The sequence below is a fragment of the Macrotis lagotis genome, chromosome X, assembly GCF_037893015.1.
Source record: "Macrotis lagotis isolate mMagLag1 chromosome X, bilby.v1.9.chrom.fasta, whole genome shotgun sequence".
In the NCBI taxonomy this organism is placed as follows: domain Eukaryota; kingdom Metazoa; phylum Chordata; class Mammalia; order Peramelemorphia; family Peramelidae; genus Macrotis; species Macrotis lagotis.
In genome coordinates, this window is record NC_133666.1 from 243,086,319 (window position 1) to 243,101,521 (window position 15,203).

The 15,203-nt window shown below is 34.0% G+C and overlaps 1 protein-coding gene across 10 annotated transcripts in view; it reads left to right on the forward strand.

Annotated features, from left to right (window-relative positions):
* The window catches only part of ARHGEF28 (Rho guanine nucleotide exchange factor 28), a 378,068-nt gene that overhangs the window by 249,282 nt on the left and 113,583 nt on the right, over positions 1-15,203 (forward strand). For all 10 annotated transcript variants that reach the window (XM_074208046.1, XM_074208045.1, XM_074208043.1 and 7 more), the window contains 3 exons: positions 4,179-4,306; positions 7,499-7,779; positions 11,127-11,334. In XM_074208046.1, the coding sequence (XP_074064147.1) occupies positions 4,179-4,306; positions 7,499-7,779; positions 11,127-11,334 (617 nt within the window). The remainder of the gene's footprint in view (positions 1-4,178; positions 4,307-7,498; positions 7,780-11,126; positions 11,335-15,203) is intronic.

The window sequence follows — 15,203 nt, forward strand, 5'->3', positions numbered from 1 at the left end:
GAGTGAGTTATACTTATTAGAATGCAAAGCAAAAGATAGCTGTTCTTTTTTAAAAATGAGTAACAAAGGGATAGCTAGGTGGTAAAATGGTAAGAGCATTGACCTTGGAATCAGGAGGAATTGAGGTAAAAAAATCTGGCCTCAGACAGTTACTAGCTTTGTGATTCTTGGCAAGTCATTTAACCCCAAATAGCCTCACAAAAAAAGAATAACTAAAGAAAATTACCCTTCATTTTTCTGTTCTCCATATCTAGTAAAGCATTCTTTTTACTCTGAGTTTTTCAGTGTTTTTACTAATGACTTGAAGTAATTAATTGCTAATATGAAGCTCTTTTCTTTTAAATTTAATAATATAATAAAACCTATAACCCTAATTGAAAATTCATGATAATTTAAACAAGAGGGGAGATAAAGTTCCTTTATTTTTATTGTCTATAAAATATTATTTTTATTAATAATTTACAAATTAACTACATAGATAAGTAGCAATGCTTAACTTTCCAGAAAACAAACTTTTTTATTCATAGAGAAAAAGTAATATGTGTCCTCCTAGATTGTAAACACCACAAGGGCAGGAACTATGTTTTATCTAAGCTTTGTATCTCATCTGGGGGGGTCACACAGTGTACTACAATATGTTTAGAATTTAGCTAAATAGAACACATTAATTATGAATTTTATTTTTCCATTATAAAAATACCCCTGGGGCAGCTAGTTGGCACAGTGGATAGAGAACCGGCCCTGGAGTCAGGAGTACCTGAGTTCAAATCCAGCCTCAGACACTTAATAATTACCTAACTATGTGGTCTTGGGCAAGCCACTTAACCTCATTGCCTTGCAAAAACCTAGAAAAAAAATACCCTGGAGATTTGCTTGGCAATAATTTGTTAGTCAAATTTATTGCTGAAAATATATGATGCATAATAGAAAACATAAAACTTTAATTTCTGGAAAATTTCCCTAGGTCAAATTAAAAAAGCAGCAGCAGCAGCAGCAACAACAAAAACAACAACTGAGTTTCTCCTTCAAATAGGCTTTTAGTAGTGGGGTGTGATTTTAACTACTAAAAGCTTCAAGTCTATGTATCTGCCACTTAGTTCTTAATTTAAAAGATCATTCCCCAACCCAATAAATCTGATTGGACTAGTTTTGAAAGCTGTATTTTAATAGTACATGTTATTCTTGTTCTATTTTGGGTGGAATCAATGTAGGTGGATGATTCTTCATACGCAGCAACTTTATTTTTCCTGGCTATTAGAAGTTGTGTTCACTTTTTTTCCCAGGGCTAGTGATTTGGGAGGGCCCTTTAAAACACACACACACACACACACACACACACACACACACACACACACAATATAAGATCTCTCCCTCAAACTAGACTGAAGATACTAAGTATAATGCTCATTTTGTTGTTTAGGAAAAAGTAAAAAAGGGCAAGTCTGAGTATAGATAGTTTGTGAGTAATAGAAATTAACATGAAGAAATCTTGATCTTCTTGCCCTGTGTAATCTCTAAGGAAGCATTTCCCTTTAAGTAATTAATAAGTATTTATTAAATCCCTGTTATCTTATAGGCTTTTGTAAACACAAGAAACACAAATTAAAAAAATGAAGATAGTCTCTACCCTCAAAGAGCTTACACTCCATTTGGAGAAGATAGTGTACAAAAGCCTGTGGTGAAAGGGGAGTGGAGATGGAGATAGGCACCAAGTAAAGATGCTCATGCAGTGGAATAGCTGATGCTAAATGAAGTTAGTTGAAAAGTTTGAGCCTTCTGTAAAAAAGGAGGCCTTGAGAAGAGTTTATCTATCTATTCTCTAGTCTTTCAGTCAGAGGGGAAGAGTCATGAGGATGTTAAATTGATGCTGAGTATCAGAACTAAATCAATCTCCAATATGCTAAGATTTCAGATGATGAGGTTAACCTGGGGAAGGTATGATATTTGTAGAGTTGAAATCAAGCAAACTTTAAAGCAAGGGACTTTGCTTCAGAGTGTGGAAATTATGCCACTGAGTCTCCTCTTTTCAATCCCTTTTAGTCTTATCTAAGCCTCAGAATGGCCAGTTCAGAGTATTTGGTTCCATTAACTGTCATTGCTTAAACAGAAAATCAGATTAATAGTGCAAAACAGTGAAAAAATGGTGCAAATAGGCTACTAAGATGCTCAGAGTAACTGGATAAGCTCTTGTCATGGTTAGATTATTTTGCTTCCACTGATGTGATCTTTAGGACCTCTATTGCAACTACTGCCCAGATAGATTTTCTTCCTTGAAAAAGAATATGAACTGAGTGAAATATTCTTTACATAAGGAAGTTTTCTAGGTTCTTATTCTTTTCTCAAGTGAGATAATGAGGTTTCATAAGTTAGATGAAAAAGTTCTTGCTGAGTATTTCAGAACTCTGTGTAGCTCTAAAAAATACCATGTCATACATATTTTTAAAGAGTTTGTTAATGAAGATGTGTTGTTTGTGTTAGTATTGAGCCTCCCTGAATTTCTTAATGGTTCCTGGGACGTTCTAATTAGTACTCTGACTTAATGTGGTAATGATAGAAAAGTGGTTAATAATTAGATAGCCCAGTTCTATGGTAGTGTCAGAATTTTTAGCAGTTTGTCAGCTTAGAAACATGCAACATTGTGGAATAGTTTGACCAGATTAATTTTACTAAAAAAGTCCTATTCAGATTTAGAACATGCCAAGTGCTTTACAAAATTTTTTGTGTATTTGAAATTAGACTATATAGTAAGTTATAAAAAATGCTATTGAGTGTTATAAAAAGGTAAATATGATCAAGGAAAATAGCAATTGTTTCTGTAATGTATGAGTAGTTTGAAGTATTTTACATGTGAATCTCATTTTAGTAGCCTAAATAGAGTGGGGAAAGACAGGTACAGGCACAGAATTTAAGATCAGTGAGATCTAGCAGCCACATGTCAGGGATGGGGAAAAAAGCTCACATACCCTGGCACTGTGTTTGATAGCCACTTCAGCGAGTGGTTACCTCCTTGGATACTGCTTAGCTGTTCTAGACATCCTTTCCAGAAATTCTGTATAAGTGTAATATTTCTTTACTCACTATACTTAAATCTGATTCTCTGATATAATATTTCACTTATTTATAACCTTATTTCTCTGAGAACTAGGAGGTTAAAATATCTCTGATCAACCAAAATAGATGTTGCAAAGCCAATGCACTGAGATTTCATATACATTAATCATATTGCAAAAAAATCCTCACCTAGAACTTATTTTGCTTTTACTTTGTAAAAATTCAAACAAATTGGTTAGGTAGTTTCTAAACTCTTAATGGATTAGAACCAACATTCTAATATAATTTGGTCTAATATTCTAGCCATTAAGAATCTTTTTTTGGATATTAGATCTGTTTGTACATGAGTTATCTCTCTCAACTTTGTATCATAAGCAAATTTGATAATGCATATTATCTGCAGGATTTCTTTATCCAAGTCATTGTAAAGTAAAAAGCATAGTTGCCTTTGGTACTCCAGTGAAGACTGCTTCCATGAAGTTATTAATATTGATTATTTGGATCTGGTAATTCAGCCTGTTGTCAAATTTATGTGTTTTTATGTTTGTGTATTAGTCAATTGCTATATATCTATATCTATGCATAGATATAGGCATATAGGCAATAGATAATATTAGTTATATGGGGGATAAGAAGATAGGTTTAAAGCAGTGAAAAGTGGTAGCTCCAATCTAATGACAAAAAAAAGACAGAAAAATAAAAAACAACAGATATAACCAAAAGTTCTGTATCATGGTATAACAGGTAATGTCTGAAATGATGTTTTTAGTCATTATGATAATATTATGTTCACTGTGTTCTGTTTCAGAAGATAGGTGAGTATGTAACACATTTTTTAAATGTTTTCATAAAAATAAAATTTCTAATTTTTATTTTCATTAAAATAAAAAGGAATATTGGGACTTAAAGATTAGGCTACCTGAAAAAATTGCCTTTTTAGAATAACTCATTCCCCGTTGTTGCTGACAGCCATTGTTTTCTGGTTCTAGAAAAAATAGAGCCATACTACAGTGCTCAATGTAAATATAAACTTGATTTTCTTAATTGAATAAAGGAGGGGAGAAAATGAGAAATAAGGCAAATGATTTATTTATTTTTTATTTACATATTGCTTTCCCTCCTTCTAGAACGACACCACTCTTTTGATATTCTCAAAAAGTCTAAAAATTCATCAACTTTCCATGCTGCATCTCGGCTTTCCAACATGCTCAATGGCAGTGATGAAGTTTATGCAAATTGCATGGTAATAGATCAGGTAAAGCCCCTAACATTGATGTTCTGTTTACAAGATTGGTCTGCTCCCATTTTTAAAATCATCAAATGACAGAACACAAGGTATGCCATTAGGTTTTCCCTTAACCTGTTATAGGACGTGAGAGAAGTGACCCGGGCACACTTCTCAGAATCACAGACTTACCATCTACAATTTCCTCTGTAGCATAATGAGAAATGGTTGTCCAACAACTGCTTAATGACCTTCCAGTAGGGCATTCCATTCCCACCTGAGGCAATCCACTTCACATTTGGAAAGCTCTAATTCTAGGAATTTTTTTCCTTATAGGAAATCTAAATTTTTCTTTCTGAAAATTTTCCCCATTGCTTCTATTTGTATACATCAACCCTTCAAGTACTTGAGAAGAATTAGCCTGCCCTTCTCCCTAAGTCTTCTCTTCTTCAGGCTAAGAATTCCCATTTCTTTCAATTGATCCTGATACTGCATGTTCCCAAGACCTTCATGGTTACTCTCCAGTAGGTGAATAGAGTGCTGGGCCTGACATTAAGAAGTCCTGGCTAGATTTAGACCCAGACATATCTGAGCTATGTGATTCTTGCAAGTAATTTTATCCTGCCTCAGTTTCCTCAAATGTAAAATGGATATCATTGAGGATCAAACGAGATAATATTTGTAAAGCACTTAGCACAGTGTTTGACACATTGTAGGCTCTTAATAGAATATATTTCACTTCCTTTCCCTACCCTCCCTTCTTCCAAATGCTCTCCAGCTTGTCAAAGTACTTCTCAAAATGTCTAGAAAATGAATACAGAACTCCAGATGATGTGGGATTAAATATATCAAAAAACTAACAACTCCCAGAACTAGATAATGGACCACTGAGGCACAGTCTGAGATTGCTTAACTCTTTTCATTGCTACATCACACTGTAACTATTATTGAACTTAATGATCTACTAAGATCCCCAACTCCTGTTCAAATGACCTGTGGTCCAGCAATGTCTCCCAATTTTGTACTTGGGAAGTTGATTATTTGAATGAATCCACATATAAAACTATAATTTTGCCCATGTTAAATTTCACCTTATTGATAAATGCTTCATCATCTTCATCTGTTTAACATCTTCACTGTTAACCTCATTTACTAAGGTTCTGTCTGGAATGGGGAGGGTATGTGTTCCTTATATTTAGTGTCAATTTTAGCTGCTATTATATGTGATTTAAGTTTGAAGCATTCTTAGATTCCCTATTTTTACTAAGCCAAATATTAGATAGTAATGGAAGCCAAGAATGTTGTGAGATGGCACTCTACTTACATGAGTGCCAATTTTAGGATAAGATCAAAGTGTCTTGGTACCATTTTGGCAAGAACAGAGCAATTAATTGTGGCATGTTGTGACTCCATTCCAATTTCTAAGTTTTAGCTTTGTTCTGATGCTCAAAATGGATATTCATTGAAGCTTGCATTGATCCAATTATTTCTCAGATTATTCTATATTTCATTAGCTACCTGATTATAAAATGCATGTATTTACCAAGCAAAGATGAGTCACCAATTGATATGTTGTGGGACATGTTTTCCCTCCTTTTTTCCAATATGAGATTAGGATGTTATTTCTTTGTCTTTTTTGGCAAGGTTTAACTTTGGTTTAATAATTATAATGTATATCATGTTTAATGAGAACATTAATTAAGTAAAGAACTGAGTAATTGTCTGAGGAATTTTAGTAAGAGATAAAAATATATAGAGTTTCTACATCATATAATGTATTATATTAGTGTATCAATCTGCATGCTTTATTAACCATAAATAACACATTAATATACTTATCAAGTTATTAAGTTCTGTTTGTTCTTATTATCACTTTAGTCATGAAAACATTGTAAGGAGCACAGAGTAGAACTTTGAAATATGTTGGAATCTTCTTTGTCCTAGCAATAGCCTGGCAAGCATCCTGTCACCTTCCCCTGTTCCCCGTCTCAACCGAGCACAACTTCCTCAATGTTGCCAATAAACTACTAAGCCATGCTGCTACCCATCAGGAGTCAGGTTATTTAACTGCCTGTTTGAGAAAATTATCATCTGAAAACACTTTGAAAAGTCTGAATAAGGGGTGGCTAGGTGGCATAGTGGATATAAAGCACCGGCCTTGGAGTCAGGAGTACCTGGGTTCAAATCCGGTCTCAGACACTTAAAAAAATTACCTAGCTGTGTGGCCTTGGGCAAGCCACTTAACCCAATTTGCCTTGCAAAGAAAAAAAAAGCCTAAAAAAAAAGAGAAAAGTCTGAATAATACTTTTTTAAAAAAAGCTTAACCCTTATTTTTTCCTAAAAAAATTTCTAAAACATCTAACCTCATTGTCTTCCCTTATAGATAAAAGTATTGCATGATATTTTTGATGTTAAACTTGATAGTGAATTGCAATTCCAGGAAAAGTTTCTAAAATTAGATGGTAAAATTATTGAGCTTTGTAAAACAAATGATTCTCACTCCCCATGAACATTACTCCACTTCAGGTACTCCTAGCTATAGGAGTAGATAACTGTTAAAAAAATAAAACACAGCTTTAAGCCCTTGTATTTAAGCCAATGTATTTCTTTATAACAACTCATGACAGATGACACATTAATTCAAAGCAAATATATTTAATTAAATTAAAATACCAACATAATAATAACAAAGAATAAAATCAAGTGTTAAAAGACTTTTGGCACCCAATTCCAAATGCTTCCTGGGGGGAGTGAGAGTCTTTAATCAACCTCCTTGTTTCTCTAATTAAGAGAGAGAGAGGAATATATCAATGCATTCCTGTCAGAGCCTTTTTATATCCATAGATTTTAGTAGTGCTGGCTTCTAAGCATATCACTGCTAGTTAAAGAGTATTGGACTTCTCTCTGGAACTATAAATGAACCTTGATCTTTTTGCTACTGGTATGTCTCTTTAATCTCTTTGACTACATCTATCTTTCTCCAACCCAATATTCTATCATTCCCCACTAGATTTCCATCCTCCTGCTACCCTAACAGAGTCTAAATTGAACAATGTTATTGTTCTGTGGAGCTATTAAAATAATCATTTTACTCTTCTCAAAAACAGGGATAAAGTAGATAAATTTTTAGGCTATGTTCTAATTGAAGAAGTCGTGTTAATTTTTAGAAAGGCTAATATTATTCATTTCCCCCTCACCACATATTTTACTTTCAAACTGCAGGCTGGTGATTTGGATATTAACTATATTAATGTGGAAGGTCTTAGTGCCCAGTCCAACGCAGAATCCATGAACTCAACTTTACTGACTCAGAACTGTGCACAAGTTTTAACCAAGGAAGCCAGCCAAGATATTATTGCATTAAATGAAAACAGTCTAGTAGCAGTAAACAGTGGAGAACAACAGCACTTCCTGTCTCCTGCTGATTTGTGTATGCCAAGTTCACATCTTCCCTTCAAATTGCGTGAATTTGAAAAAGAGCAAAATCAACTGAAGGAAAGAAGGTAAGAAGATACCCTTTGGAGGAGGGGTCAGAAATCTCAGTCCAATGTATGAATTGATCTTATAGTCAGGTTCAGAAAAATTAACCCAACAATAATTTTCATAAGATTTTCCCAGTTCTCTTATTACAAACTATATCTGTGGCCCCCCAAAAATATTTTTGCAAAAAAAATATCCATTCAATACAAAAGAAATAGAGTAGAAAAAGCTTTTAAAAATCTTTCTGGCTTTCTTATCTTCTTATCATAAGATAAAGCCTGTTTTCTTTTAGGTTGTGTGAATACTTATTAATTTGCACATAAATAATTATAAAAATTAAGAAGTTGAAGGGACTTTTTCTTTCATTTTACAGATAAAGAAATTGAGGCCTAGAGAGCCTTGAGTGTGTTTCCAGGGTCACCTGACTAGTTAGTGGCAGAAAAGGAACTAAGCTAAATCTTAATCTCAATATTCAGTATACTACACTAATTTAGTCAATAGTTTTTGCTTTTTTCCTTCTTATTGATTTTTAGCAGCATATTTTCCATTTTGAATTAGACTTTCCTATCAAACTAAGACCTCCCAAAGAACATGGGATTTAAGATGAATCTTAAGGAAAACCAAAAGGCCTAGGTGAGGAGGGAGAACATACAAGGAATGGGGAGCTACCAATTGAAAAGCACAGAGTGGAGGATGAAGTATCATTTATGAGGAGAAGCAAGGCCAGTATCCTTGGATATTGGAGTTTGTATAGGGATGGGAGTAAAGTCATCCTGAAGCACTTTTTCTATGCAATTAGAGATCAGTAATCTAGTAAAGAGAATTAGTAACTTAACTAGTTTGATTCCATAGTAAAAAAAGAACCTTAAATTGTATTATGTAAATCAACTCTTTTAGTACTCCAGGGTTGGGTTTTAAAGATGGAAAGATAGCATACATAATTTGAAAGTCTTGTGCTGGAGGCTAGAATGTTATTGCAGGCAGTCAACCATTTGATTTTTCTCCAGCTATTAAAGAACCCAGTGGTTTATGGATTCCGGAAAAGTTAAAAGATGAAAAGTCTTTCCTTTTCCCTATCCTTCGCATAAATGAAACTGAACTGAAAAACTGCATGGTGGGTTAAAAGAATTACAATTAAATTATCATAATAATGATTTCAAAGACTCATCTTGTCTATAAGTATAATAGGACTGAATTTTTATTTTGAAGAATAACGATAAAATTCAAAATATCCATAAATCTAAGTATCTGTTCTGTGACCAACCTGATGTCCTATTGTTCAAAACAGGCTAATTCCTATATTTCTCCTGGTTATTTGCATTTCCTTATTTCTGAAGAAGTTATCATTATTTTACCCATCTTTCTGTTTGGTATTTTTCTCAGCATTATTCTAGAGCTCTCACTTTTCCTCTCTCCAAATATCCAACTGGTTGCTAAGTCTTGCTACATAGTAGATACTAAATAAATTTTTGACTGATCATTTTTTAAATTTTAGCTCTTCCAGATTTCTTTGTAATTGAAATAAAATTTGACCTGTGATACAGTAATGATAAAAAAAAGTTCTTGCTCCTGATAATATAGTCCTATTGTAATGCTTTATTTGGTTTGGGTGTTTGAGTTCTAGAAGATGGTGATCATGGAAGCCCTACCCTAGGAAGTCCTACAAGCTGGCAAGGCCCCAGGATGGCCTGAAACCCATCATGATTAAATGAACCAGCCTTGGTTAAGTTCAGACAAGTTCATCACGTTAGCAGGTGATGCATTTTTCAAGTCAAAGTTGTTCACAAAGAATGCCTTCTAAGGCATGGGGAGCAGACTACGATTTGGGTCCGTGGAGGGGGTACCCATTCCAATGAAGTCATATATCCTTATAGTACAGGTTTTTCTTTTTTTGACATCAGAGAGCTTATTGAAATGGTTCTTGTTTAGAGTTTAAAATGCAATGGAATAAAACTGTAAATTAAATGATCAGTTCATTTATTTTCATTTCAGTTTGAAAGTAACAAAAATGAGGTAAAATTAGAGATGGAATGTAACTATTAATTTGATAAATTTTCTGAAGGGATGTGGGTGTAAGTTTAAGATGCACTCATCTCTGAATTATTCCTGGGTATCTTATACATGCCTTTTTGAGGCTTTCAGCTGAGGGACAAGAGTGAGAATGATCACATCACATATTTCAGAATGTAGATTTTCCCAAGAGTCTGACATCAAAGCTGCCAAGTGGCTCTGTTTTGTCTGCATTTTAAATATTTGGAGAATGGCTTCTTAGGGTCTATAATAAAATTTTAAAACAACAATGAACAACAAATTGAAGCAGAGGGAATATTAACTGAAACCAGCTTTTCATGTCTCAGGATGTCCAAACCCCCTTTTATTAGAGAGGAATATTATTTTGGGGGAAAAGGAATTTGGACCAAACCACCAAACTATAAAACAACAAACAAATAAGAAAACAATAAAGCACTTCGAGAAAGTACTCAAGAATATTTTGTTCTCACTCACAAGTACATTTGGATTCAGAATTATAAGATAAGGTTGACATAGCCTTTTCTGGCTTTAATTAATTGATTGGGCAGCTAGAAAGAATTTCTGTTCTATGAGTGATACAGGATGGTAGAATGGAAGGAATGTTGCTTTTTCAGTCTTAATCGATCTTTCCTAGTCACTCCCTCTGTCCTCTGAGATTACCTTGTTTCCATCAATTCTGTATCTATCTTGGAGGTTGTACAGTTACTTATGTAGCATTCCCCACCAGAATGTAAAGTCCTTGAGGGGAGGGGACATATTTTTAGCTTTTCTTTCATTCCTAACTGGTTAGCATAGTAATTGTTTAATGAATGCTTGTAGACTGACTGACCCCATCCTGAGGACTTAGGTTTGAAACCCAATTCAGCCACTTTGGTCCCATTTCCTTAAATAAGTCACATAGACTGGGCATCTCTTTCCTTATATGTCAATTGAGATAGTTGAAACAGATGACCACTAAGAGCTTTTGAAAAAAGATTTTACCCTCTGATATTTTGCCTGAGTTCCATTTGTAGTTCACTCACTAACTAGCCATGTGACCTCAGACAAGTACTTTTTCTTCTCAGAAATGAAAAGGTTATTCCAACACCACTTATGTCAGATTCATTTAGAGATGGATCTGTGTGATCTGCATATTGGCTAAGAACACTACAAATTAATATACCTCAGTTGTATCATATTTTTATTTATTTTGTGAAGCATTTCCTGGTTACATTTAAATCTGGTTCAGCAGTACTCTTGCCAAATTGGGATTTTGACACCTCTGACCCTAGATCATCTCAAAGGTACCTTTGATATTTTATGTGTGCATAGTGAAGAAAATGTTTATTTTATATTTCAGTTCCAGCCTTGATGCTCTGGATGCTGACAGTGAAGGGGAAGGGAATTCCGAGCAGTCCCATATTTGCTACCCTCCAGAGACTCAAAGTTCCTCAGCAACAGGGACCACAAGTGGGGATGAGCTGGACTCATTTGAGACTAACATTGAACTGGATTTTAACATCAGTAGGACTGAATCCCTTTCCATTTCCAACAATCTACAATCAAAGGTATTCTGAATTTTGCTTATTTATATATTGTTGTACAGTTGCTTCAGTCATTCCAATTCTTTGTGACTCCATTTAGGGTTTTCTTGGCAAAGCTACTAGAACGGTTTTCCAATTCCAGGAGGAGACTGAGGCAAAGAAAGTCAAGTGATTTGCTCAGGATCACACAGCTAGTAGTAAGTGTCAGAGACTAGATTTGGAGTCAGGAAGATAAGTCTTCCTGATTCCAAGGCTAGTCAGTGCTCTTATCTGCTGCATCAACTGGCTTCTGTGCACATGTATACATGTGTGTGTGCATATATACATATACATACATACATACATACATACATACACATAGACACCTATGAAAGACACCACATGCTGTGCCTAATACATGGACTGCATTTTTGAGACCTTGATTCAGCCTGGGTTGGCCTGCTTATATCACTCTCCCTCACTGTAATTTGTATAGCCCCTGCTATAAAGACTTATTGCACATCCATTTAGCACAAATAAGTACAATCTTATAAATAAATTAAAAACTTTTATAAAAAATTATTTCTACTAACTTGCCTTGGTCAATGGGCAAAAACTGATAGTACAAATGCCTGAAAGTTGGCATGGCTACTTGCCTCACATAAAATGTTATTTGCCTTGGGAAATTAGCTGAAAACTGTGAACAAAGAGGGGATAATATTTATTAAGCTTTCAGCTGTTGTCCTCCTCTGTACCAGTCAATGTAAACAATGTAACAATGTTTTAGTTTTCTCTTATTATGACAATTTCAATTTGAAATTCTCTTTTATTTTGCTGATTTTAAAAAGGAAAACATTAACCAATTTCCAATGCCATTTGAGCAAATGCTTTTCTTGTTTTTGGTTGTGGAAATAGTTTCTTTCCACCTATTTACTTTTTATTGAGGCCAGTCTACTTCTTTAGGTAAGAATAATGCTATATAATAATACTTCTTTATTTTTCTTTTCATATAACACTCTTGTGTTTCTGTTCACTAAATATGAATTTATAAGAATAGACTGCTCTGTGAAACTTCAAGTTTTTTAAATTCTTAGTGAAACTGGTTTTGATTGCCCTTCTTTTAATTGTTCAAAATACTGGGAAGTATACACATTCCTTTTTGAAATGACTGGGACTAAGGCAGAACTGCTTTTAGGAAACCCATCATCCTTATTTCTCTCTCATCTTTGATTTAACTGATCTTTTTCCAAAGAAAAACTTGAGCTGATTAATGGAAAAAATCTGTTTGTAATTATAACTAAGAGTATTTGCTTTTTACGTTGCTTTTTAGCTTCTCCAGAAACAAATGTACTTGGAAAGAAGTCAGCATCCTCCCCTTCTCCACACCCCTTTCCCTCAAGAGATTTTTCTCAGTGGTCAATATTTGATGTAGTTGACAGTTATTTATAACTGACATAAGTTTGTAGAATTTGACACTCAAGTAATATTTCTGAAGATAAGAATTGTATATGGTTACAAATGTAGACCAGAGCTCCAGTTATGAATATTGTATGAAGCTCTGAAATAACCACCTTTATTTGAAGTGAGAGACAGTTCAATTTTCATGAAATGGTCACAATCTCACATGGTTCACTTTCCAGAAAAAAAATTATATTTTAGAAAGTATATATTATACTTAAAAAAGTAATCTTGGTAGAATGGATAGAGAGCCATTCTAGGGGTCAGTAAATCCTTGACTCAAGTATCTCTCCCGTATATAGGATATATGACCTTGCACAAGAAAGTTACTTAGTTTCTCTAGGACCTCTGCAACTTCTTTTGCTTAGAAATTGTAAAACAAATATCATTCGCATTAGTATAGGAATTTTTCAGGACCTTCCTATGTTTAAGAAATAGCAGGTCTGTTTCATTCTCTCTTTGTGTGCATGCACACATGCATATACATGCATATATATTGTTATGTATTACACATATGAGTGTATGATACATATATTTAAAGAATCAAAGATAACAGAAATTATAACTCCTAATGTGTAAGTCCTTCATTATAGTTATGTGTGTGTGTTTTTCTATTTGGACCAAGTTTGGGTGTATTTATATATTTGTGTGTGCATGTATGCATGCACTTATACAACAGATACATTTGTATCTAGATGAATATTTGCACATGTTTGTCCGCATATAGATATGTATGCATACATACATGTGTCTGTCTAGATATACAGATAATACACAATCATCAATCTGCATCTTCTCTTCATTTAGTCAAATCTTTCAGGACTCCATTGGCATAAAGATCCTGTCTTTTGGGGTTTCTCCATCATTCTCTTCTTTACTAGTAGGAACTCAGTTGTGAAGATTGTGAGAAAAGTTTCTTTCTCTTGTAGTTCTGAGATATTTAGGGCTCCTAGTGGAAAAGATTATTCTACTGGTTCCAGATCTGTTTCATCTTCTTCCCAAATCCTGCTGTCCCCCCTCAGACTAAAAACAGCCTGACTATTGTCAGGTTAGAAATTTAAATAGAATTTATTGTCTAAGAATTTTTGGTGATCATAAGAGTAATTACTGTAAGTGTGACTTCAATGACTTCCTGTTTCAACAGTGGATGGAGTACAGTCATGTCTAGCAATAGTTGTAATAATACATGAACCCCATATTTTTCTAGCACAAAAAATTCTAGGAAAAGCCTTTCAAACCCTTGATGCCCAAGAAGAAATATGCCCATTTGAAACTCAATAAATAAACAGGGATTTATAACCCTGATTCCTTTGGAGTTGGGACAGAGAAGTATGTTAAGAAAAGTTAGATGTGTGTAGACAAATGTTACAGGGATTCATTATTTTGGACCTCATTTTTATAAATGATAGCTAGGAAGTTCTGAGATCATGATGCTTATGTACTCAATGAAACACTGGAATATTATTTCAGATCTGTCTTTAATAAATTTCTAGTGCTTACATCTTTAAATTCTCTAGAGTTTGGAAAATGTTATATATTATCTTGTTTTCCCTATGTTCATGCAGACTAGTGTTCTGTGATGTACTATAACAATAACATAACAATGGGGATAAAAGACCAAAATGGAAAGCCATACAGGATGCATAAAAAATAGAAAAAATAGTCATGTAAATTCAGTGGTGTTTAAATGCTAGACTACAAGACCACAATCTGGCCCTGGAAAATAGTATCTTATACTGAGCTGGGGGAAATACAATTCTCTGGGAAACAGCTGGAATGGACATCTCTTGGAAATTAGGTGCAGACCTAGAAGGATTATTCAATGAATCTGTTCCAAAATAGGGATTCTTGGGTTTCTCCCCAGAGGTGACAACTTGTATAATGTATTTAAATAGAAGTTGTTTGCTTTTAGAAACTATTGTGACATCATATTTTTTAAAATCTAAATTCATTTTTAATAAGCTTTTCCAGTTTAAGCAATCTCAAGTAACTATAGAAGTTTTCTGTCTTTTCACTGCTTTTCCAAGTCAGAGAAATGAATTCTTTTAGTTAAGAAATCAGGCTGATCATTTTATGCTTCAGGTACTCAAAATTCTCAAATGGCTTGGTGATATCATCAATTTGGGTGTTTCCCCATGAAGTGATGCAGATACCAACCCATCCATGCCCATCTTGTGAAACTCCTGTCCTTCTTGTCCCAGGAGTGAGTCTTAGGAAATCCACCTAATATATTTCTTCATGTTTGATATCACAGATAAAAAAATCTGGCTACCTTTTTTCACTTTTTAACTAGTAATGTTGGCATCTTATCAGTATAGTCTAATTTTTGTAGAGAATCTTTATCCTGCTAGAATTTTAACTTTGTTATATTCTCTCAAAGATCCAAATTTATCTAGAAAACAAAATGTAGATTTTTTAGCTATTTCCAAGCATTAGAAAGAAAAAATTGCATTTGA